At 44.4% G+C, this 27,426-nt stretch overlaps 1 protein-coding gene across 4 annotated transcripts in view; it reads left to right on the forward strand.

Moving 5' to 3' along the window:
- Positions 1 to 27,426, forward strand: part of LOC106564693 (SH3 and PX domain-containing protein 2A) — a 114,809-nt gene that overhangs the window by 9,343 nt on the left and 78,040 nt on the right. For all 4 annotated transcript variants that reach the window (XM_045691189.1, XM_045691190.1, XM_045691191.1 and 1 more), the window contains one exon: positions 4,068 to 4,148. In XM_045691189.1, the coding sequence (XP_045547145.1) occupies positions 4,068 to 4,148 (81 nt within the window). The remainder of the gene's footprint in view (positions 1 to 4,067; positions 4,149 to 27,426) is intronic.

A 27,426-nucleotide genomic window follows, 5' to 3' on the forward strand; every position in this document is an offset into this window, starting at 1 on the left:
TTACGACTGGATTGCCAAGAGTGAAGGAAATGTTTAATGGTGTTAAATCTGGGTTCTCTGTGTACTGTAAGTACAAATCAAATACATTTTTATTTGTCACATGCACCGAATACAACAGGTGTAGACCTTACAGTGAAATGCTTACTTACAAGCCCTTAACCAACAATGCAGTTTTAAGAAAAATACAAAAAATAAATAAATAAAAGTAACAAATAATTAAAGAGCAGCTGTAAAATAATAATAGCAAGGCTATATAAAGGGGGTACCGGTTAGTCAAGGTAATTGAGGTAATATGTACATATAGGTAGAGTTATTCAAGTGACTATGCATAGATAATAACAGAGAGTAGCAGCAGCATAAAAGGGGGGGCATTGCAAATAGTCTGGGTAGCCATTTGTTTAGATGTTCGTGAGTCTTATGGCTTGGGGAAGAAGCTGTTTAGAAGCCTCTTGGACCTAGACTTGGCGCTCCGGTACCGCTTGCCGTGTGGTAGCCGAGAGAACAGTCTATGACTAGGGTGGCTGGGGTCTTTGACAATATTAGGGCCTTCCTCTGACACCGCCTGGTATAGAGGTCCTGGATCGCAGGAAGCTTGGGCCCAGTGATGTACTGGACCGTACGCACTACCCTCTGTAGTGCCTTGGTCGAAGGCCGAGCAGTTGCCATACCAGGTGGTGATGCAACCCGTCAGAATGCTCTCGATGGTGCAGTTGGTTTTGTCGTGCCCTCTTCATGACTGTCTTGGTGTGCTTGGAACATGTTAGTTTGTTGGTTATGTGGACACCAAGGAACTACAGTATAGTAGAATAGAGGGTGTTATGCAGTAAAGGTAATATATAAACTTATTTATAAATGTTGTCAACTTTTTGTTTTGTCTACATTGTCTCTTTTGTTTTCTGTTTTGAAATTGCAACATTGTTTGATTTGCCCAGACATGCATACTATTCAAGAATGTTTAACCGTATGGCAAGGCCAGGATTTTATCTTGATTTGAACGGTGCAGCAACACTTGACTACACACCATCTGGGATTCCATCAGCACACCTGTTGCTGTGAAGACAACTCACTCTTATAACTCTGTGTTGTTCAAATGTGTTAAACCTGTGTAACATTAGAAATCTAACTCCCTCTAACTGACAATTAGTGGGTAACTTTATGTGTGTGTGTGTGTGTGTGTGTGTTTGGTCCCCTAAAATAATGATTCAGAGTGTTTTGGCTGTGTGAACCATCAGGCGCTCACGACTGGCTGTACTTGAACCATGAGTCAACCTGCAACACATCTACATGCTATTTTAAAATGTTGCTGGAATTTTTTTACCCTCATCTGAGAGTCGATTGAAAAAAAAAACTTTTCAAGCTGTCAAACAGCACTATTCTTCACAGTCGATCCTATGTCAATCCAGAAATATAATTGAGGTGACACCTACAGTATAGGTTTGTTTTGCTTTCAGGTAGTGATGGGCTGTACTAGGCTGTTAACTCACATTCGATCCTATTCACTCCCTGAGGGATGATATAGTCTATTTTAGGTTGGACGAGGGCATTAGGTTTAAGCTTGATATTTTGGGCGTGGGTTGTGTGTGGTGTGGATAGACTAGTTCTGTTTTTCATTGTGGTTCCTATGAGGCCAGATCCATCTGTTCTGCTGGTTGGGATGGGATCGTTTTAACTAAGTTCGTGTCTCCCTCCCTCCCCTCCCTCCCTCCCGCCCTCTGTTGGCACATCCCAGAGAGGTTTTGCTCCACGGTCAAATTAAGCGGCCAAGTGGCATCGGGTGGTGGAGGAGGGAGGATGACAACATGCCGTTCAGGTCAAAAGCATTTATAGAACAACACACCCACTCTCTGGAAGTCAGGGCAAACCCACACACACTTGCTTGAGGCGTACACACACACACAAACACACACACACACACACACACACACACACACACACACACACACACACACACACACACACACACACACACACACACACACACACACACACACACACACACACACACACACACACACACACACACACTTGTGGGGTGTTAGGCACACACACACATACCATGCAGCTCTTCCAGACCCTCCAAGGGAAATGGTGTCAGATAAAGTCTATGTGGATTGCTATGCACTACCACTTTCTTCATTCATCTAACCTCCCTTAGTTTTGGCTTTCCGTTTTGATTCATTACGTAGTTTCTTGTTCGGCCTTGAGCTGTAAAAATATGTTTTAATGTTTGGTGATGTATCGTGTTTCTGATAAAGGATAGCCTACTTCACTGAAGGTGGAACACAACATGTGAAGTCCTTACAGAATAACTTAACTGTCTGACTACAGACTCTGTAAAGACTCCAGTAACTAAATTCACCAACCCTCCAGTACCACTGACTTTGGCAGCAGCAATACAAATCAAGCCAAGCCATTGAAAAGGTGAAGTCCTATGGAGTCACTAACACATCATTAGCTAGCATAGCATAGCATGACAGGCTTCAAGTGGACATTGCCATAGGAGTCGCTAACAGGTCATTAGCATAACATAACAGACTTCCAGTGGCTTTGATTTTAGCATAACATTTCCATGGGAGTGAAAAGGCTAGTGCTGGAGCCGCTACTCGCTAACACAATACAAATCAAACCAAGCCGTTGACACTAACCCTATGGAGTCACTATCATGTCATTAGCTTAGCATTAGCATGACATAATTTCAGTGGCTTGGATGTTAGCGTAACATTTCCATGGGTGAGATTTGTGAAAATACTAGCGTTGGAAGCTAGCCAGCAATAGCTGGTCTCATTCCAGCATCAACAAGGCCTTTTAACACAGAGCTTTGTTCTTGGGAGAGTATTTTGTTTCAAGTGGCTGATTCTCTTACGTCAGGTCTCTTTTGTTTGGGCTAATTCATCTAAGGCTAGCTGTTATGACTGTTCTTGGCAGGTTGCTGCAGGGACCAGTGTGTAAGATGTATTAGGACGAGGGTTAGCTGTGCTAGTAGACCAGGGGATTAGGGAAACGCCTGTGTCTTACACATCATAAAGGGAACTTGATTTTCAATGGCCAACATATCATGAGGTGATTTTCATCTATAGGCATAGTGAAGATGGCGATATTTCATGAGGTGAATTGTTCCTATATTGACAAGTCGACGACATTTAGTTCTCAAAGTGCAACCATAGGCCTACACAGTGCTGTAGCTTCATTTAGCCTATTTGGATGGCTGACAAAATCTTATTTGATTGTCAATTATTTGACAATGGCTGTTTTTGATAGCAATCTTTGCCCTGAATTTGAGTAAACACCAGATGTGAACATGTTTGACGTGCTTAATGTTTATGAAGTATATGGAAACTCTATGAACTTAAACAAATTGTGTGTCTTTGTAGTAGAGATTGGGCTGAGAACAATGAAGCCAAAGGGCCAATGGTTTAGGTTTGTGTCTTAACCTCAATGTCCTCAGTACTATAGCATATTAGAACTGTGAAAGGCTATGTTCAGTAGCAGTTAGCCTTGATTTTAACAGTCAAGTTTCAAAGTTATGTTTTCTGCTTGCTATTTTGTGACTTCAAATAGCCATTTCACCAGATATTGGCACAACACTTCCTCTGTAGATATCCATCATAAACCTGAGGTCCAACCCATTCAACCCTCCTGACTGACCTCTCTTACGGGAATTTTCCAGACTCCTTGATATCTTTCCTATGTTTCCCTATGTTAGATTAAAGCGCAGATGATATCAGCATCAATTACATTACCAACCTTCCGGTTCTGGAACATAACGTTCGGTTTCTATATGTCATCTATGATATAAATATAGTTACTGGAAGGAACAAAGAGCCTCAGACAAAGCCCCATCCACTTGAATGGGAATGGCTGTTGTAATTGTAATTCGCTATCTGGGGCAGGAAGTGCAGAGGGTCAGTGTGTAGAGAAGGTGAAGGAGATCACCATTATGTTAACCCGCTATTACATCTTGACAGATATATGTGCGTGTCATTGACCTTTGAAGTGCCGGGGTTGTTGCCTTGGTAATGCCGTGTGTCGGGTCCACAGTGTTAACCATGCGCTTTCTCTCATTGCAGGTGTATCTCATCAATGTCACATACTCTGACAACACCTCCCACATAATCTACAGGAGATACAGCAAATTCTTTGACCTTCAGGTAATATTGACTCTCTCCTGTCCTCTCCTACGCTCTTCAGTGGATATATGTATTTCTATCCAAACATCTGGTGTTATTGAGACAGAATCATAGCAGATCAGAACTTCTATTTTTCTATCTCAAAATGGTATGCTTTCACTGTCCCTTTTTTTTTAGATTATACTCCAAGCGTTGTGAGGGATTATTCTGTAAAAACATGTCTGCACTACTATTCTCCACACATGGTTGAGTCAATGAATCAATGTGAGTTTTAGTAATTGGTCTGGGAGTGGGGCAGAGGTATGGTCTGTATCTCTTGTAGCCTCAGAGACGCAGTAGTGCTACAACACACACACACACACACACACACACACACACACACACACACACACACACACACACACACACACACACACACACACACACACACACACACACACAGGACACACACAGGACACACACACTCATCTCTGCCTTGGCCCCAAAACGTCAAGGAGCTGACAGGCTGTTATATAGTAATTTAATGTACTGTAGCATGTTTTATAGTGGCCTGCTGGGGGACTCTCAGGTGATGTGTGTGTGTGTGTGTGTGTGTGTGTGTGTGTGTGTGTGTGTGTGTGTGTGTGTGTGTGTGTGTGTGTGTGTGTGTGTGCGTGTGTGTGTGGTGACTGTTGGAGTGTTTCACATATAAGCTTACATGACTCTTATGTTTAACATGCCAAAACTACCCTTCCGTCTAGGCCTGTATTTTCTTTGGAATGGGAGCTGGGCTGCTGCAGTAAAAACCCTGCAGGTTGAGCAGAGTGTGTGTGTGTGTGTGTGTGTGTGTGTGTGTGTGTGTGTGTGTGTGTGTGTGTGTGTGTGTGTGTGTGTGTGTGTGTGTGTGTGTGTGTGTACATACACTCTCTACACCCCTGCTCTTTGCAAGCTGATAGGCAGAGTAGCAGCATAGGTCTTGGGGTCTCCTGGTCATTCTGGTCAATATGAAAGAGCCATACATAGAGAAAGACTTGGGTTGATCTCAATAGCCTTAGTGTGCAGCCTGACAGGAAATTATGTTTCAATCAGGGGAGGAAGGTTCCTACCCTCAAAGGTCCCATTGATACCCAGTGGGTGCAATGGAATATAGCCTCCCCCTTGGAAGTGATTACTCCCAATGCGTAATAAAGGTAGAATAATAAACAGGGTTGACTGAGGAAGTTTGTATCTTGGTTCCACTGCTGAAATGTAGGCTATGAGGAGATATAGGTGAGCACACATACACCGCACGCACACACGTGCACACACGCACACACACACACACACACACACACACACACACACACACACACACACACACACACACACACACACACACACACACACACACACACACACACACACACACACACACACGAGGGGTTCAAATTGCTGCTTGGGAGCTAATGGCCTCTAATGGGTTGTGGATGGTTTCACACAGAACCACTCAGTCACCAACAGAAAGATTGATTTTGTTAGCTTTTCTGATTGAGAAGGGCAGAGGTCCTCAGACTAGGTGGAGAGGCCAAATGTCCCCTAGACTAAGGCTATAGTTTATTGTGTTGTCAAAGAAAGCAGCATTCACAACCAAATGCATTTATTTATTTATTCAACCTTTATTTATACAGGTTTGTCTCACTGACATACAATGTTTTTTGCAAGAGAGACCTGTTAAAACCTTGATATAGGCTAATAATGACTAGTTTTCAGTCTAGCACATCTGGCTATGCAACTGTAAATATAGCTGGCTTTGAGGATCTCTTAATGTCGTTGATAGACACAAGAGTAGGTCAAGTTGCCCCTAACCACAAGTCCAGGGTCAGATGTTTCTTTAAATCCTCCTGAAGATTAGCTGTTAGGGATATGATTCTCTGATCCTAGATATGTGGTTAATTAAGGGCAAAGCTTCCACCTCAAAGCTGAGACACAGGGCTGTAGTCAGAGAGACTAGCATTGGCAACAACCGTTGGTCTTCTCTTAATACCCTCACACAAGGGGACGTTATTAACTATTAACTAAGCCCTTATGCCAGGAGAAAGGATATACACTGGAAACGTCTGTCTTTCATCTCTCCGTCTCTTTCATTTGTCTGTTCCATCCCTCCCTGAATGGGCAGCACCTCTCTATATCCACAGGCAGAAGCTGCACCACTGTTATTCACAACAGCAGACTTAATGGTTTTAGAGGACGGGAGCTAGTTGATTTTGTCCCGATGGCTTAGATGGTTACAGTGTGGTGTGGAGAAGGCCAAGGTTGTGGGTTCAGTTCCAGCTCGGGCCACATGCGCGGACTGTGTGCTCACTGTAAGTTGCTTTGGATGAATGCGTCCTCCAAAATGACCAACTACTGTGAGGGTGGAGCATTCCAAGCCGTGTAGGTAGACAAAAGCACCAGAAGTACATTTACATTTTAGTCATTTAGCAGACGCTCTTATCCAGAGCGACTTACAGTAGTGAATGCATACATTTCATACATTTTTTTCTCCGTACTGGTCCCCCATGGGAATCGAACCCACAACCCTGGCGTTGCAAACACCATGCTCTACCAACTGAGCCACACGGGACCACTAAGTAGTTAGCACTCTGTACACGTGTAGAATAGTGTACACGTGTAGAATAGCACTCTGTACACGTGTACACGTGTAGAAAGGTCATGGATAATATCCCATGACCTTTGACTTCTGAGCTCTCTTTAAGGTTAGGGGTTTTGTGTATTGGTGACACAGGACCATAGTGTAGCGGTTGAATGAGCACGGTAATACAACCCTTAATTGCATTTAGAGTACACTGTAATGTGTTTTCTAACTCAGTGAGTTTATGAATGCATTAAGGCACTGGTAACAGTATATATATTAGTGCTAGTGGGTGCCCACTGTAGTCTTTGTGTGTGTGTGCCTGTGTGTGTGTGTGTGTCGCCAATGCAGAGAAGAAGCTATTAACTGGTAATAGAGAGACTATTCATTTCAAATGATACTAGAATCTCACAACAGGGAACCATCTCCTACTTAATCATTTGGATTATTTCCCCCCAATTTCTTAGCTTCAATGAAAGGGTTGGTCATTTTTGACAGGGCAGAGTAGTCTCTTTCTTTCTTTAATTCTCTCTCCTCTCCTCTCTCATCTCTTCTCTCTGTCTTTCTTTCTCTTTTATTTATGTCTCTCTCTCTCTCACGCTCTCTCGCTTTCTCTCACTTTCTCTCTCTCTCTCTCTCGCTCTCTCTCGCTCTCTCGCATTCTTTCTCTTTTATTTATCTCTCGCGCTCTCTCTCTCGCTTTCTCTCGCTCTCTCGCTTTCTTCCTCTTTTATTTATCACTCTCTCTCTATCACTCTCTCCCTCTTCTCTTGTTCGCTCTCTCTCTCTTGCTTTCTCACTCTGGCTCTCTCGCTTTCCTCGCTTTCTTTCTGCTTTATTTATCGCTCTTTCTCTCAATTTAAGGGGTTTATTATTAGCGGGCATGGGAAACATATGTTTACATTGCCAAAGCAAGTGAAATAGATAATAAACATAAGTGAAATAAACAATAAAAAATTAACTGTTAACATTACACTCACAAAAGTTCCAAAATCATAAAGACGTTTCAAATGTCAAATTATGTCTATTTACAGTTTTGCAACAATGTGCAAATAGTTACAGTACAAAAGGGAAAATAAATAAACATAAATATGGGTTGTATTTACATTGGTGTTTGTTCTTCACAGGTTGCCCTTTTCTTGTGGCAACAGGTCACAAATCTTGCTGCTGTGATGGCACACTGTGGTATTTCACCCAGTACATATGGGAGTTTATCACAATTGGATTTTTTTAAAAATTCTTTGTGGATCTGTGTAATCTGAGGGAAATATATGTCTCTAATATGGTCATACATTTGGCAGGAGTTTAGGAAGTGCAGCTCAGTTTCCACCTCATTTTGTGGCCAGTGTGCACATTCCCTGTCTTCTCTTGAGAGCCAAGTCTACCTATAGTGGCCTTTCTCAATAGCAAGGTCTGTACATGGTCAAAGCTTTCCTTAATTTTGGGTCAGTCACAGTGGTCAGGTATTCTGCCACTGTGTACTCTCTGTTTAGGGCCAAATAGCATTCTAGTTTGCTCTGTTTTTTTGTTCATTCTTTCCAATGTGTCAAGTGATTATCTTTTTGTTTTCTCATAATTTGGTTGGGTCTAATTGTGTTGCTGTCCTGGGGCTCTGTGGTATCTGTTTGGGTTTGTGAACAGAGCCAAAGGACCAGCTTGCTTAGGGGACTCTTCTCCAGGTTCATCTCTCTGTATGTGATGGCTTTGTTATGGAAGGTCTGGGAATCGCTTCCTTTTAGGTGGTTGTAGAATTTAACGCCTTTTTTCTGGATTTTGAGAATTAGCGGGTATTGGCCTAATTCTGCTCTGCATGCATTATTTGGTGTTTTACGTTTTACACAGAGGATATTTTTGCAGAATTCTGCATGCAGAGTCTCAATTTGTGAATTCTTGGTTGGTGAGTGGACCCCAGACCTCACAACCATAAAGGGCAATGCGTTCTATAACTGTATGAAGTATTTTTAGCCAGATCCTAATTGGTGTGTCGAATTTTATGTTCCTTTTGATGGCATAGAAGGCCCTTCTTGCCTTGTCTCTCAGATTGTTCACAGATTTGTGGAAGTTACCTCTCTCTCTTTTTTTAATTTTTTTTATTTAACCTTTATTTAACCAGGTAGGCTAGTTGAGAACAAGTTCTCATTTGCAACTGCGACCTGGCCAAGATAAAGCGTAGCAATTCGACACATACAACAACACAGAGGTACACATGGAATAAACAAAACATACAGTCAATAATACAGTAGAACAAAAGAAAACAAAAAGTCTATATACAGTGAGTGCAAATGAGGTAAGATAAGGCAATAAATAGGCCATGGTGGCGAAGTAATTACAATATAGCAATTAAACACTGGAATGGTAGATGTGCAGAAGATGAACATGCAAGTAGAGATACTGGGGTGCAAAGGAGCAAGATAAATAAATAAATACAGTATGGGGATGAGGTAGGTAGATAGATGGGCTGTTTACAGATGGGCTATGTACAGGTGCAGTGATCTGTGAGCTGCTCTGACAGCTGGTGCTTAAAGCTAGTGAGGAGATATGAGTCTCCTGCTTCAGAGATTTTTGCAGTTCGTTCCAGTCATTGGCAGCAGAGAACTGGAAGGAAAGGCAGCCAAAGGAGGAATTGGCTTTGGGGGTGACCAGTGAGATATACCCGCTGGAGCGCATGCTACGAGTAGGTGCTGCTATGGTGACCAGTGAGCTGAGATAAGGTGGGGCTTTACCTAGCAGAGACCTGTAGATAACCTGTAGCCAGTGGGTTTGGAGACGAGTATGAAGCGAGGGCCAACCAACGAGAGCGAACAGGTCGCAATGGTGGGTAGTGTATGGGGCTTTGGTGACAAAACGGATGGCACTGTGATAGACTGCATCCAGTTTGTTGAGTAGAGTGTTGGGGGCTATTTTATAGATGACATCACCGAAGTCGAGAATCAGCAGGATTGTCAGTTTTACGAGGGTGTGTTTGGCAGCATGTGTGAAGGATGCTTTGTTGCAATATAGGAAGCCGATTCTAGATTTAATTTTGGATTGGAGATGCTTAATGTGAGTCTGGAAGGAGAGTTTACAGTCTAACCAGACACCCAGGTATTTGTAGTTGTCTACGTATTCTAAGTCAGAGCCGTCCAGAGTAGTGATGCTGGACGGGTGAGCAGGTGCGGGCAGTGATCGATTGAATAGCATGCATTTAGTTTTACCTGCTTTTAAGAGAAGTTGGAGGCCACGGAAGGAGAGTTGTATGGCATTGAAGCTCATCTGGAGGTTAGTTAACACAGTGTCCAAAGAGGGGCCAGAAGTATACAGAATGGTGTCGTCTGCGTAGAGGTGGATCAGAGAATCACCAGCAGCAAGAGCATTATCATTGATGTATACAGAGAAGAGAGTCGGCCTGAGAATTGAACCCTGTGGCACACCCATAGAGACTGCCAGAGGTCCAGACAACAGGCCCTCCGATTTGACACACTGAACTCTATCAGAGAAGTAGTTGGTAAACCAGGCGAGGCAATCATTTGAGAAACCAAGGCTGTCGAGTCTGCCAATAAGAATGTGGTGATTGACAGAGTCGAAAGCCTTGGCCAGGTCAATGAATACGGCTGCACAGTAATGTCTCTTATCGATGGTGGCTATGATGTCGTTTAGGACCTTGAGCGTGGCTGAGGTGCACCCATGACCAGCTCTGAAACCAGATTGCATAGCGGAGAAGGTACGGAATTCAAAATGGTCAGTAATCTCTCTTTCTTAATTTCTCTTTCTATCTCCTTCTTTGTCTCTGTCTTTTCTCTATCGTTCCTCATCAGTAGTTCAGTTTGGGTTACGTGAGGCCAGAATTGAAAGATAGATTTTTCTCTCACTTCACCTAAGAAGTGGACAGGCCCTATCTAACAACAGGGCACAGGCCTTATCTAACAATGGCACGGGATAGAAAGAGAGGGATGAGATTAGGTGGAAGGAAAGAAAGAAAGGAAGAGGGACTGTTGTATGGAGAGTGTGAATGGAACGACACAATCAGTGCCAAGAGGAAGAAAATCCATTTTTTCTGAAAAAACACACTCACTTCCACACTTTGTACTTACCTCAGCTTGACTTGATATATATATATATATATAGAGTAAATCACTTCTAACTACTTATTATGTAGTGTAAATAAGTCCCCTCTAGTCTGTGGAATATTGTACCTTCCATTGCTCTCAAACTCATTTCTGTACCTTCCCACATCCTGTTTATTACAAAACAACTCATCCTAGTCATTAGTACTAGTCAGGCACATGACTGGATCGTCCTGGCTTGTCTACAGTCACGTTAATATAGTGACTCTCCACTTATGTTCGAGTTATGACCAGTTAGTCAACTACTCTGTTTCCAGGCGTCTGAAAGGAAACCAGTTGGAACAGGAACTAAGTTTACCCATGGGGCAACTGGGAAGGCCAAAGACATTTATGGGAGCTTCTATTGCTTCTTATACCAACTTTATAGTAATAGTGACACTGAAAACCCCTTTAATCCGACATATATCTTCAACATATCAAAACTCGCAAGTTTTTAGTTTAGGTTGTGATTAGTACGTGGAGTTTTTCCCAGTTAGGAAAAAGTCCCTTCTCTAATGATGAGTAGCCTTATCATTTGAGGAACCACTGAGGGATCTGTGAATGGGCCTGTGTCCTTCAGTCTGGCACAAGGCTGGTATTTTTTAAAACCCTTCTTCTGAAGGAGGGAACTAACAGACTGACTGATGTTTTTATGAGGCTCTCCTCCGGTTTGTATTCCTCTCCACATCCCTCTCTTTCCTCTGTTCGCAAGTCTCTCTGACTGACCATGGCTTCTGACGGAATATTTAGGTTTCGGAATGTTAATGCTAGGACTGAAGTTTGAAAAATCTTTCTCATTGAATATTTGAGATTGTACATTGATAAAAGCATATGGATATTCACATATTTTGCCTTGCATTCCACTTATGTAGTCAAATTCCACTTGCATAGTTGATATATTTTATGCCCTTTGAAAAACATTCACAAAAGTCTACTGTATAGCCAGGACCAAGGCAGCCCATATTCAATTCAACTCCGCTAAGTAAATTATACAGTATCCCTCTGCCAGAGCTTTCAAAATGAAGGTCGCCCAATGTAGAATCCCTTACCCTCGGACCGAGGACTGTTTGATTGAAACACATCTAGACCACACAGCATTATTGATATGCCATCTCCAAGGATGGATGGCTGAATAGCTTCAGTGCCCTCGGCCCCCTCATTCCTCTCGGTCCTCTCGTCCTTGTGGGTGTTCTTTGGATGTTCTGTACTGTACTGCTGCGCTAGGCAAGGCTAGGCTGGGCTATAAGGGTTCCCATTGTCTGGGGTCAGGAATAAAGGACTACTTTATGAGCCCAGAGTGGAGAAAGAGGGAGGGAGGGAGACAGGGAGATAAAGCGAGATGGAGAGGGATCAAATCGAAATGTGTTTGTCACATGCTTCGTAAACAGCGGCTGTAGGCTGACAGTGAAATGCTTTACGTAAGGGTCCTTTTCCAACAATGCAGAGTTAAAAGATAAAAAAAGAAATAGAAATAGTGACACTAAAAACACTGTGAATAACGAATAACAATAACGAGTAAAAAGAACAAATCAAATCAAATTTTATTGGTCACATACACATGGTTAGCATATATTATTGCGAGTGTACTGAAATGCTTGTGCTTCTAGTTCCGACAGTGCAGTAATGTCTAACAAGTAATCTAACAATTCCCCAACAACTACCTAATACACATAAATATAAAGGGATGGAATAAGAATATGTATATATAAATATATAAACATGACTATATACAGGGAGTACCAGAACCGAGTCACTGTGCAGGGGTACAAGGTAATTGAGGTAGCTACAGTTGAAGTGGGAAGTTTACATACACTTAGGTTGGAGTCATTAAGAATCGTTTTTCAACCACTCCACAAATGTCTTGTTAACAAACTATAGTTTTGGCAAGTCGGATTAGGACATCTACTTTGTGCAGGACACAAGTCATTTTTCCAACAATTGTTTACAGACAGATTATTTCACGTATAATTCACTGTATCACAATTCCAGTGGGTCAGAAGTTTACATACACTGAGGTGACTCTGCCTTTAAACAGCATGGAAAATTCCAGAAAATGTTGTCATGGCTTTAGAAGCTTCTGATAGGCTAATTCACATAATTTGAGTCAATTGGAGGTGTACCTGTGAATGTATTTCAAGGCCTACCTTCAAACTCAGTGCCTCTTTGCTTGACATCATGGGAAAATCGAAAGAAATCAGCCAAGACCTCAGAATTTCTTTTTGAGACCTCCACAAGTCTGGTACATCCTTGGGAGTAATTTCCAAATGCCTGAAGGTACCACGTTCATCTGAACAAACAATAGCACGCAAGTACAAACACCATGGGACCACGAGGCCGTCATACCCCTCAGGAAGGAGATGCATTCTGTCTCCTAGAGATTAACGTACTTTGGTGCGAAAAGTGCAAATCAATCGCAGAACAACAGCAAAGGACCTTGTGAAGATGCTGGAGGAAACAGGTACAAAAGTATCTATATCCACAGTAAAACGAGTCCTATTTCGACATAACCTGAAAGGCTGCTCAGCAAGGAAGAAGCCACTGCTCCAAAACCGCCATAAAAAAGCCAGACTATGGATTGCAACTGCAAATGGGGACAAAGATAATACTTTTTGTAGGAATGTCCTCTGGTCTGATGAAACAAAAATAGAACTGTTTTGCCATAATGACCATCGTTATGTTTGGAGGAAAAAGGGGGAAGCTTGCAAGCCGAAGAACACCATCCCAAATGTAAAGAACGGGGGGGCAGCATCATGTTGTGGGGGTGCTTTGCTGCAGGAGGGACTGGTGCACTTCACAAAATAGATGGCTTCATGAGGGAGGAAAATTATGTGGATATATTGAAACAACATCTCAAGACATCAGTCAGGAAGTTAAAGCTTGGTCGCAAATGGGTCTTCCAAATGAACAATGACCTCAAGCATACTTCCAAAGTTGTGGCAAAATGGCTTAAGGGAAACAAAGTCAAGGTATTGGAGTGGCCATCACAAAGCCCTGACCTCAATCCCATAGAAAATTTGTGGGCAGAACTAAAAAAGCATGTACGAGTAAGGAGGCCTACAAACCTGACCCAGTTACACCAGCTCTGTCAGGAGGAATGGCCAAAATTCACCCAACTTATTGTGGGAAGCTTGTGGAAGGCTACTCGAAACGTTTGACCCAAATTAAGCAATTTAAAGGCAATGCTACCAAATACTAATTGAGTGTATGTAAACTTCTGACCCACTGGGAATGTGATGAAAGAAATAAAAGCTGAAATAAATAATTCTTTACTATTATTCTGACATTTCACATTCTTAAAATAAAGTGGTGATCCTAACTGACTGAAGACAAGGAATTTTTACTACGAATAAATGTCAGGAATTGTGAAAAACGGAGTTTAAATGTATTTGGCTAAGGTGTATGTAAACTTACGACTTCAACTGTAGGTAGGGGTAAAGTGACCAGACAACAGGATAGATAATAGACAGTAGCAGCAGCGTATATGGTGAGTGTGAAAGTGTGTGTGTGTGTGCCGTCAGTACGCATCTGTGTGCATGTTATGTGTGAGTGTATGTGTGTGTTGGAGTGTCAGTGTAAGTATGTGTGAGTGTGTGGGTAGAGTCCACTGTGTGTGCGTAGAGTCAGTGCAAAAACGGGTCAATACAGGTAGTGTGGGTTGCTATTTGATTAGCTATTTAGCAGTCTTGTTTAGAAGTCTTATGGATTGGGGGTAGGAGCTGTCGTGCCTTCATCACAACTGTGTGGGTGTGTACGGACCATGATAGATCCTTAGTGATGTGGACACAGAGGAACTTGAAGCTCTCAACCCGCTCCACTGCAGCCCCATCGATGTGGATGGGGGCGTGCTCGGCCCTCCGTTTCCTGTAGTCCACGACCAGCTCCTTTGTCTTGCTGACATTGAGGGAGAGGTTGTTGTTCTGGCACCACACCGCCAGGTGTCTGCCCTCCTCCCTATAGGCTACCTCATCGTCGTCGTGTCGTCAGCAACCTTGATGATGGTGTTGGAGTCTTGCGCGACCACGATGGAGGAGGGAGAGGGAGTATGAGAGAGAGGCCCAGATTGGAGAGTGTTTTTCACCCGCGGGACAGGAAAGACACCTTCACGTCAGACACAGGCACTGTTCTTGTGCTTCGTGCTTAGCGCCGCTGGCGTATAATTGGGCACTTCACAGGACAGACTGGCTCGGGTCTTCGCTCAGGTCGGGACGGAGGGGGAAATATGTAGCCGTTTCCCACAGCCTTGGCGCAAGGGATTAGGAGAGAGAGCTAAATTTAGGATGAATAAACGGAGTTCAGTCCGTTTGTGGGACGTTTCATCATGGCCCAGAGCTCACACTGTGGCTGAGCTGAGGTGTGTTTAGGGGGAGGGAGAGAGAAAGAGAGCGAGAGGGAGGGCTGGAGGGAAAGAAAGAGAGAAGAGAGAGAGAGACCCACCTAGCCTTCGTTGTTTAGGTTAGCAGCACTAGTGTTTCTCTGTGTGTGTGTGTGTGTGTGTGTGTGTGTGTGTGTGTGTGTGTGTGTGTGTACATATGTGCATGCACACACGAAATAGCAGTAGTTGGAGTCAGTCAATCCAGAAATGTGATATTAGCAAATGGAGGATCCCCTTTGACGGTTTTGACAGTTACATTTTCAGCAGGTCCCAATTAAGAAGTGCCAGGAATAAGACTGTGTGTGTGTGTGTGTGTGTGTGTGTGTGTGTGTGTGTGTGTGTGTGTGCGTGCGTGCGTGCGTGCGTGTGCATATCTGTATGGCAGAGAGAATCCTTGCCTGTTTGCATGTTTCTATCTTTATACAGTATAGGTGTATGTGTCTACTGTCTGTGTGTGTGTGTGTATGTGTGTGTGTGTGTGTGTGTGTTTGTGTGTGTGTGTGTGTGTGCATAACACGTACAGTATGTACACCACTGTGTGTGCCTGTCTGTCAGTTTCACACTCCAGTCTCTCATTGCCCTCCAACACTCTTTTCATCTAGTCAAATATTTCCAATGCCTTGCACCGGTCCAACAGCTCTTCCCTGTTTACTTCCCCAATCTAACCACCTGTTATCAGAAGACATATGGCCGCTGAAAGACTTTGTCTGTAGCTGCCTGGCTAGCTCTCTCTCTCTCTCTCTCTCTCTCTCTCTCTCTCTCTCTCTCCCTCTCTGTCTCTCGCTCTCTATCTGTCTCTCTCTTCCTCCCTATTTCTCCCTTCTTTCTCCCTCTGTCGCTGTCCCTTTTTCTCTCTTTCTCTCTCTCTCTTTCTCTCTCTCTTTCTCGCTCTCTCTCTCCCTCTTTGTCACTCTCCCTTTCTCTGTCTCTCTCTCTTTCTCTCTGTCTCTTTCTCCCTTCTCTCCCTCTGTCACTCTCCCTTTCTCTCTCTCTATCTATCTATCTATCTATCTATCTATCTATCTATCTATCTATCTATCTATCTATCTATCTATCTATCTATCTATCTATCTATCTATCTATCTATCTATCTATCTATCTATCTATCTATCTATCTATCTATCTATCTATCTATCTATCTATCTATCTATCTATCTATCACTATCTATCTATCTATCTATCTATCTATCTATCTATCTATCTATCTATCTATCTATCTATCTATCTATCTATCTATCTCATCTATCTATCTATCTATCTATCTATCTATCTATCTATCGAGATAGATAGATAGATAGATAGATAGATAGATAGATAGATTTATATATATATATAAATGTTTATAATTACAGGCCTCCTGTTCAACTCAAGGTCTTCTCAGGCTGAGGGGGAGTCTCAGTCGATAAAAACACTTGAAAGGTTTTTGCCATAAACATCAATAGCTAGTGCTCTGGCTTGTTTTGCACAATGGCTTGCAGAGTGAAGTCGTTCAAGGTTTCATAGAAATGTCCTTTGGATTTTATAAATAATACGTTTTTTATTGAAGGAAGGTTCATCCCTTTGCCCGAGAACACAATGTGTAAACTGTTTTTAGTTTGCAGGGCGGTCGCAGTGGATAGACATTATACAGAGTTGAATGTTGGTTGGAGAAATTGTATTGTTGTGGCAGTGACCTCTGAATATAGTATGAAATAGCAGGGTTACATTTACAGCTACACCTCAGATAATGTGGCTTACAGGATATAGAATACATACCCATACATTAATAGGGTTCTGTGTTTTTCCTGATCAGGTCAAAGGTTCAGGACCATACCCATATAGGCTACAGGTACAATACTCTAGAGCAGGGATCATGAACTAGATTCAGCCGCGGGCCGATTTTTTCTTGAGCTGATAGTCGGGGGGCCTGAACATAATTTCAAATAATTTGTAGACTGCAAATTGACCGCAAGAAGCCCAAACATATATAATATTTGACTAAAACATAATCATTTCAAACCTTGCTTACATTTGAATACGATCACATATACTGAGCGTACAAAACATTAGGAACTGCGTCCTAATACACCCCCGCTTTGCCATCAGAACAGCCTCAATTCGTCAGGGCATGGACTCAGGTGTCGGAAGCGTTCCACAGGGATGCTGGCCCATGTTGACTCCAACGCTTCCCACAGTTGTCAACTTGGGTGGATGTCCTTTGGGTGGTGGACCATTTTTGGTACACACTGGAAACTGTTGAGCATGAAAAACCCAGCAGCGTTGCAGTTCTTGACACAAACCGGTGCGCCTGGCACCTACTACCACACCCCGTTCAAAGGCACTTAAATATTTTGTCTTGCCCGTTCACCCTCTGAATGGCACACATACACAATCCCTGTCTCAATTGTATCAAGGCTTAAAAAATCCTTCTTTAACCTGTCTCCTCCCTTTCATATACACTGATTGAAGTGGATTTAACAAGTGACATCAATAAGGGATCATAGCTTTCACCTGGATTCACCTGGTCAGTCTATGTCATGGAGAGAGCAGGTGTTCCTAATGTTTTGTACACTCAGTGTATATCTCTCTATTATGCGTGGGAATACTTTGGAACAGATTCCCAAAATTAAATTCACTTATATATATATATATAATCACAAATATAAATGTTTTTTGCTCAGAAACCGTGGAGGGCCAAATAAAATCACCCGCAGGCCAAATTCGACAGGTGGGGAACTCTAGTTAACTCTGGTCTGACATATATAAACCACAAAGGACCTCTGTATGACGTGTCTTCTGCCACTTCCTTGGTATCCTATCCTCCTTTGCTATAGGTAGCAGTGGTTAGCGGACCAGGTGTCCTTCTATTCCATTGTAATAGCAATAGCTCCTCTCCAGCCTCCAGCCGAACCCTTGGTTAGTGTTAATGAACAACGGTTCAGTAAACAGCAGTCCTGTCTGTCTGTCAGTACACGGCTTCTCATCACTACCTCGTCAGCCTGGAACGGCCCTGAACCTGGCTTCTCACACAGTGGTTCACACCGTTAATTATAATCCGGCTGTCTCTCTCTCTGTCTTTCTTCCTCGTTTCTGTCTCTTTCCTTTCTTGTTTTGCTCTTAACGGAGAGCGAATTTTCAGCTAAGCCGAGGCCCACTCCACCTATAGGTCAAATGCATTAGCTTACGCACAGCTAGGGGCTGGAGACTTTTGAGGATGGTGGTCTTGTGAGGATTTGTATGCGTGTGTGTGTGATGTATCGCTGATGCTCATCCCAATTACCCAGACAATCTTTATATTACAGATGATCCAATTTCACCCTCTCTCCTCTCTCTCTGGCTTTCCCCCTCAATCGGATTACATCTGATGGGAATAGGCAGGAAGAGCTTTGAGGAAAGATCTTCAGTGCAGATACAAAATCCCTTTTTAGAAATATACTGACAAAAACACTACTTTTCATTAAACCTTCATTTATAAAGGTTTGCCTCAAAAGTATTTTGCAGGAGATACATGTTCAAGATAGCAGCTGGCATTCTCAATCATGTCCTATGACCAGATTCTCAACTCTGCCCCACTTTTCATTTGAAATATATTGTCTTATAATGAAATAGACCTGAAATAACCCTTTTTTTTGTGGAAAGGAGAAAAATGCAATCTCTGTCAGGAGTCTCATTTCCCCTCCATGCCCTTGGGAGTGCGGGCAGAGCGTACGGGGCACACACCAGGGGCGCTGGCATCCCTTCCTGCTGCCTCTCTCTCTGGGCTTGTGGTCTGGCCACGTGGCTCAAAGTTTGTCCTGATTCCAAGCATGGAAACTCTGAGAATGTTGGCTGAGCGCTAGGCCAATTTAGGTACCGTTAGAGGGCTGAAGGCTCTCTCTCTCTCTCTCTCTCTCTCTCTCTCTCTCTCTCTCTCTCTCTCTCTCTCTCTCTCTCTCTCTCTCTCTCTCTCTCTACCCCCCCTCTCTCTCTCTCTCTGCACTCTACTGTAAGATGGCTGGCCTATTTTTCTACCTTTAACAGAAGCAGGAAGCTGCAGTTGGTAACCTGAAGCCATGTTCTTTTTGCTTTGGTGGGGTTTGTGCCCACTGGCCACAGAAGTAGAGGTTGTTCTGAATCAAGGGTAGAGTTAGTTGTGGTCAGGAAGAGGGTGGCAGGGTTACTGGAAAACTACCGTCAAAGCTTTCAGGATTGACAGCAACATTTACTGCCGTAACTACATTGATTTCAAACCCCTTGTCTAGAGTGCCAACCTTCTCACACTAAGAAAGTGAAACGTGATACTGGTTTTGCTTCTCACAGTATTTAAGTAATGTACTATGATGGGAAGGGTTGCCTTGGTTTCATTGCAGTAGATACACACGACAACTAAGTAGTTATTCCTCGACTTAATGCGACTCCGCGGAGATGCGGAGAAACTCAAAACCATTGCAGTTCTCTGTTTTCCCCTTCTCTACTTCAGTGTTTATTAACCTTTTGTCCATTCGTTTCCTCAGTCGCTCTGTGTTTTGTGTCGTAGCTCTGGAGTGGTATAGCCTGGTGCCATTTTCAGTGTTTCTCTTGTTCTTTCATTCCATGGGCTCATGCGTTCTTGAGCACTGCGTGAAAGCAGAACAACCGCAAGACAGGGTTCACCTGTGTGTTGTAACGTACAGATCTAGACCCAAAGATCCATTGGTCTTTCCAGTCCCCACGGTTGTGTAATAAAGCCTACAGAGCGTGTTAAACACTAGCCCCAAAACTACGGCACCAAGCCTTGGGATACAGTATGCTTGAAATTCCAACCCCTGAATCCCATTCCCGTTCCAATCCATGGTATGATGATGATGGGCTTCCTAAGACTTCCATAGCCTTTCCCTGGAGTTCCAGGCCAAGGCCAGATCTGGAGTCTGGAAGCTGGAAGAGGAGACCTGGAGCTGGGAGTGATAGACGTTACCACATCCAAGCACCTGTTGCCTTGGGACTGGGGAGCTTCAAGTGGAACCTACAGGGTTACAACGTAACAACACTCCCCATTGACTTTACCAGAATATAGCCAATTTCTCCAGCAACTCGAATCCATACATCACCTCACCCCCTTCTGAAATGGGTTAATACATGTTCCATCAAGATAACTGGAGGCACCGAGCTGTGATTTGTTGAGATCGAATGCCAAGGTTCCAATTTATATATAGAGCCGCAACTGTGAATGATTGTGGTTGGAGGGAGCACTAGCTCACTATTCGCTAACCCCTGTTCCCCGGATCCAGACATCTGTCTCTAGAAACTTGATACCCCGGGCCACTAATGCGTGTCCAGACTTGATTCATGTTCTCCATTCGTTTCCTCAGTCGCTCTGTCTTTTGTGTTGAAGCACTGGAGTGGTGTAGCCTGGTCCCAGATCTGTTTGTGCTATCTTGCCTAACTCACATGGTCAATATCACAAGATAGCACAAACAGATCTGGGACCAGGCTAGTAGTAGGAGGATTAAGAAGGAATAAGGGAAGAACCTGCGTTCTGTTCTGGCAATACTAGACAGGCAAAATATCAATTACTTTTCACCCTTCCCTCCCTCCCCCGTCAGCCCCCTTTTATTTCCTGTCTTGTTTACACCAACATGTCTTGTAATTAGTGGATTAAAGTGAGTTGCTAGAGAGAGAGAGTCCAGGGCTGCATCTCACATGGCACCCTATTCCCTTTATAGTGCACCACGTTTGACCAGGGCCCAAAAGGCTCTGGTCAAAAGTAGTGCAATGTACAGCATAGGGAGTAGTGTACCATTTGGGCTGCAGCCCAGGAAATAAATTAATTTGATTCCGCCTCCGCCCACCATTACAAGCTACAAAGACTCACTATGTTGACATTACACCTAGTAAATCTGACTGCTGCTGATTGTTTAGGGTTCGTTTGATTCTCAGTGGAACCATGTGATTATTATCGTGGAAATGGTGGGATCATGAGTTTGTTTCATAAGTGGGGAGCTGCTAAGTGTGTGTGTGTGTGTGTGTGCGTGTGTCTTTGTGTGCTTGTGCGTCTATCTGTGTGTGACTGTGTGTTCTGTCACTGAGCTCTGTCATCTGTGTGGTTCAACCAGGGGTAGCTCCTGTTGAGTCACTCTTCACAGGTCACATGACCGTCAACAGGAAGTGATGCGTGTCGATGCGCTCTCTCTCTCTCTCTCTCTCTCTCTCTCTCTCTCTCTCTCTCTCTCTCTCTCTCTCTCTCTCTCTCTCTCTCTCTCTCTCTCTCTCTCTCTCTCTCTCTCTCTCTGATTCAATTCAAAGGGGCTTTTTGGCATGGGAAACATATGTTTACATTGCCAAAGCAAGTGAATAAACAATAATCAAAAGTTAGAAGAAACAGATTTAACAACATCAACAAAAAACCATTAGAAATGAACAGTAAACATTGCACTCAAAAAGGTTTAAAACAGATATATATATAAAAATATATTATATTATAAAATATATTATATCAGTTATGTAGTGTTTTACTGTACATAGCTCATCTCTCTCCTCTCTCTCTCCTGTCTCTCTTTCGCTCTCCTCTCTCTCTTTCTCTCCCTGTCTCTACTCTCTCTCTTCTCTCTCTCTCTCCCTCTTTCTCCTCTCTCCCTCTCTCCCTCTCCTTCTCTCTCTCCTCTCTCTCTCTGTCTCTCTTCTCTCTTTCTCTCCCTCTCTCTCCTCTCTCCTCTCTCCCTCTCTTTCTCTCTGTCTCTTTCTCTCTCTCTCTTTCTCTCTCTCTCTTTCTCTCCCTCTCTTTCACTCTCTTTCGCTCCCTCTCTCTCTCTCTCTCTTCTCTCTCTCTCTCCCTCTCTTTCACTCTCTTTCGCTCCCTCTCTCTCTCTCTCTCTTTCTCTCTCTCTCTCCCTCTTTTTCTCTCTCTCCTCTCTCTCCCTCTTTTTCTCTCTCTCCTCTCTCTCTCTCTCTCGATCAAACTCTCTCTCTCTCCAATACACAGCGGACTCTTTAACTTAAATCCCAACTCATTCCCACAACTCCATATATGGCGTGCCTATTATAAGCCACTGTGCATGATATGAAGAGGGGCCTGCTGCAGCTGTGGGCCGTAGCCTACAATGTTATCCATATTCAAAGCACATTTCCAATACCAACGCCTTGTTACACTGCACCTACGATTTCGCAAGCAGTGTCGGGTTCACCTGCTAGTCGGAACTGTTGGAGCTAGGGTTCTAAATATCTTTATGCGACCAATAACATTTGATTTGATTTGACTAGGGAACTCAGAAATGTACGTCTTGCTAACTGGTTGTAGTTATAGATGTTCAACCAGTTAGCAAGTCGGACATTTCGGAGTTTACGTTTTTTTCCCCCGACTAGCATGTGAATGCAGCAATAATGATAAGTCCTCATAGCAGAGTTGGTGTAGGGATAGAATTCGTAGAGATACTCACTGACAATAGAGGAAAAGAAACATGTTCTGTGTGTCTCTTTTTTCCCCGACCCAACTCCTCTAATAGTGGTCCAGAGCCTCACAGTCTTATCCAATCAGAACGCTTCAGAACACTCACACTCATTCTCTCTAGGCTGGTTACCAAGGAGACAGAGTCAGGTCTGAGAAGTAGTAGCTACAGCCATAGTCCCAGTCGGTATTAGATAGAACGTTGCGGCCCTGCTCGCCTGTGGGGGAAACAACCTGTGGTTACCTAGGTTACCCCGTTGGCTCACAGCAAAAACTTGACCATTTTAAGATGCAATTTTTCTTGTTGTCTGCTTGTTTTATTCAATTACAAAACTACATTTTAGAAAAGTACAAGATGTCTAAAGATTACTTTTCAACATTGCCTGCTCCCGAGCGTTATCACTACTTAGAGAATCATAAGATTGTAGGGCTTCCCTCTCGCCCCATTTCATGACGGTGCTAGCAGCCTCGTGAGTGAGTGCTAGCTAATTAACCAAGACCAACAACACAAATAAATAGACTATACAGCTACAAGTAATGAGTAATGAGTTACAAACTGACTACACCAAGCAAGTTAAATGTCTTACCTGTGATGAAATGTTTTTCCAGACATAGGTACGTGTAGCCTACTTGGACACGAGGACCCCACATTTCCCACTCTCCAACGCCAATTAGCCTGAAGCCACAGCACAGGGCTTTTCTAGCAGGCACTATTTCCCTACAAGAGGGGGTATTGCGAACCGTAGGTTGGGATTTTTTTCCTGGTTACATTAAACAACACAGCAGCTTTTCTGCATGTTTTGTTATTTCTGTATAGCAAAACAATCTACAACAAAGTTGCCTCTTATACAATGGGGGTAGATTGTTGGGCGTTGCCGAGGAGAATTTCTTATTATTACATAAATACCGACTGGGACTATTGTTCTGAATGAGGCTGCGTTTTCGTATTATTTTTTATTCTCCACTCCATATCGTCCTGGGATTTTTATTCCCACCTGTTTTGGTGGTGCCAGAAATAGCACCCTCGCACCTGTTCAGAGAGACAACATTGTTCTGTGGTCCCACATTTCCCGATGGGATCAGGATGGGGAAAATGCGTCTCCGAGAGCCAGGAGTCTGTCCAGGGAGACAAGAAGAGATGGGGAGAGGAAAGGGAGAGTTCTGGGTATTTTAGGGTGAGGGAAGAGGAACGGCAATTGGCAGCAATTTTTTTAAACATTTACAAGTTTTGAACTTGGTCCAACGAGGCCAAATAGGATCATTTGGATCGAACCACTAATAAACAGAGGGGAGATAGCTAACTTGATTCAGTATGTTGATTGAGGAAATTAAGCAACTCAGTTAACTCTTTGTTCAATTGAAGCAGACAACAGCTGGATTATGTTCTGTATGGTCTCAGCAAGTGTTTCGGCTGTCGAAAGGAGGGGACCAAAGCGCAGCGTGGTGAGTGTTCATAATAATTATTTAATAATAGGAAACACTTTAACAACAGAAACAAAACGAAAGCCAACAGTTCTGTCAGGTCACATAACAAAACAGAAAACAACTACCCACAAAAACCAGGTGGGAAAAGGCTGCCTAAGTATGGCTCCCATTCAGAGACAACGATAGACAGCTGCCTCTGAATGGAAACCATACCCGGCCAAAACATAGAAATAAAATACATAGAATGCCCACCCAATATCACACCCTGACCTAACTAAACAGAGAAAAACGTCTCTCTCAGGTCAGGGCGTGACAGTACCCCCCCAAAGGTGCGGACTCCCGGCCGCAAACCTGAACCTATAGGGGAGTGTCCGGGTGGACATCTATACTTAGCGGCGGCTCTGGTTCGGGCGTAGCCCCCACACTGCTCGCTGATCCACCCGCTTCTGTGTCGCCGGAGGAACCAGACCGTGGATCATCGCCGGAGGCTCTGAAACGCCGACCGCCGCTGAAGACTCGGGGCTGTAGACCATCGCTGAAGACTCCGGGCTGCAGACCGTCGCTGAAGACTCCGGACTGAGGAGCGTTGCTGGAGGCTCTGGACTGGGGAGCGTCGCTGGAGGCTCCGGACTGGGGAGCATCGCTGGAGGCTCCGGACTGGGGAGCGTCGCTGGAGGCGCCGGACTGGGGAGCGTCGCTGGAGGCTCCGAACTGGGGAGCGTCGCTGGAGGCTCCGGACTGGAGAGCGTCGCTGTAGGTTCCGGACTGGGGAGCGTCGCTGCAGGCTCCGTGCCATGGATCATCACTACGGGTTCCGCGCCATGGATCATCACTGGAGGCTCTGTGCCATGGATCATCACTGGAGGCTTCGTGCCATGATTATCTCTACAGGCTCCGGGCCATGGATCATCCCTACAGGCTCCTTGCCATGGATTATCCCTACAGGCTCCGGGCCATGGATTATCACTGGAGGCTTCGTGCCATGGATCATCCCTACAGGCTCCGGGCCATGGATCATCACTGGAGGCTTCGTGCCATGGATCATCCCTACAGGCTCCGGGCCATGGATCATCACTGGAGGCTTCGTGCCATGGATTACCACTGGAGGCTTCGGACCATTGATCATCACTGGAGGCTTCCTACGTGGAGCTGGAACCGGTCTCACCGGACTGGGGAGATGCACAGGAGCCTGGGTGCACAGAGGAGGCACACTCCTTCCTGGCTGCGTGCCAACTCTAGTACGGCAACGGTGAGGAGCTTGCACCGAGCGCACCGGGCTGTGAGTGCGCACTGGCGACACAGTGCGCATCACCGCATGACACGGTGTTTGCACGGTCACTCGGTCTCCACGGTAAGCACGGGGAGTTGGCTCACTTTTTTTTGCGGACGGCGATACTCCCCAGGCCTTGTCCAGGGTCCTGCCCCATCCAGGATTTCCTCCCAGGTCCAGTCAATCGGCCCATGCTGCTTGGTCCTTTGGTGGTGGGTAGTTCTGTCACGGCTGTCGAAAGGAGGGGACCAAAGCGCAGCGTGGTGAGTGTTCATGATAATTATTTAATAATACGAAACACTTTAACAACAGAAACAAAACGAAAGCCAACAGTTCTGTCAGGTCACATAACAAAACAGAAAACAACTACCCACAAAAACCAGGTGGGAAAAGGCTGCCTAAGTATGGCTCCCATTCAGAGACAACGATAGACAGCTGCCTCTGATTGGAAACCATACCCGGCCAAAACATAGAAATAAAATACATAGAATGCCCACCCCATATCACACCCTGACCTAACTAAACAGAGAAAAACGGCTCTCTCAGGTCAGGGCGTGACAGCAAGGGTTTTTAGTGATTCTAGCCCTCAATTTATAACACCTACACAGCAGAACAGGAACTTCACAGTAAACTGTCAAAGTACCTCTTACATTCCTTCATCCTCCCTACCTCATTAGGTTTTGTTTACACACTTTTACTGCGAGACAGTAACTCCTAGTTATAAGATACTCATTCCCATTGCTACCTATTAGCTACTGCTACCTACTTCTCCTTCGCAGCTACATTTTGGTCAGAAAAAGTTTAAGCTGGTCTTAGTTGTTTGGCTCAAGCATTCAAACCACCAACATTGCTTTCAGTTCAGAGTGGACCACCACTCAGCAGTTTACCCACTGGAAGACCAACCCCTCCTCTGGGACAAGGCATATAGAGTTTTTCCCTGTGAGAGCAAAACAAGACTGAATTGTGCTGCGATCCCAGTCAGGGAAGACAAAGCATACAAATAGAATACCGCCAGCCCAACCCATCACAGACCCATTGATGTGAATGGGAATTTCTGTTCTAGTAATTCTATTTCTATGAGAAAGAGAAACCCAGCGGAGTTTAGTTTCTGGGAAGAACCCAGTCAACATGGGGCTGTGTGTAGACGTATGCTGACCCAGACACAGAGAGAGAACTGGGTTTGGACCAGTCCCTCGTCCCCGTACTGCTAGATTGTTTATTCACCTGGTTCCTCTGGGTCTTTACCCTGCCCTGATGCACACCAGATTCATGGTGTGTGGTCTCTCTCTTTCTCTCTCTGTTTTTCTGTGTCTCTTTCTCTGTCACACACACCCACATACATAAGCAGGAACACGTGCAGGAACACACGCAGGAGCACACACAGGAACGCACACGCACACACACACACACACACACACACACACACACACACACACACACACACAATAAATACTTTATTTGAATCCACCAATCAAATTTACATTAAAAAAGGTTCCAAATATTTCAAAGGTTCCTGTATGCATGGCACTCAAAGGTACGGACAGCACCTCCTTCTCCAAACAGCTAGGCTTCCCAGGACAGCTGAAACAGAGCCGTATCCAGCCTACTGCTTTGCCCTAGTTTTTGTCAGGCCCGCAATCTGGAGGCCACACACTGCAAGGCTGTGTACGTGGCAGAGGCTGCCAAATATAAGCGCCACCAGCTTGCACCTCCACCCGAGGCTGTCCAAGCGTGCCGCAAGGGGCTGGTATTTAAGCAGCTTGTCGGCAAAGGCCTGTTCCGTGTAGCCGTCAAATGAGCAGCCCACTTCCAAACACACACACACACACACACACACACACACACACACACACACACACACACACACACACACACACACACACACACACACACACACACACACACACACACACTTTTCCCCTATCTTTTTCTCTCTATCTATTCTCTCTCTTCTCTTCTTACAGTATATATATGCTGCAGACAGTATAGGCTTCTTCACCCACAGCCCCATTTACTTTTCCTAATCCCCCCTTTTGCATGATTTATTTAGGGGTTGAAATTGGATAAACACAATATGGCCGACACTGCCAGGCATCTCTGACCTCTGGAGTTTGTGTGGGTGTGTGGAAAAACTCCCCCGGTGTGTGTGTGGGCGCGTGTGCGTGCGTGTGTGTGTGTTTGC

This window comes from Salmo salar, chromosome ssa12 (genome assembly GCF_905237065.1).
Source record: "Salmo salar chromosome ssa12, Ssal_v3.1, whole genome shotgun sequence".
NCBI classification, from domain to species: domain Eukaryota; kingdom Metazoa; phylum Chordata; class Actinopteri; order Salmoniformes; family Salmonidae; genus Salmo; species Salmo salar.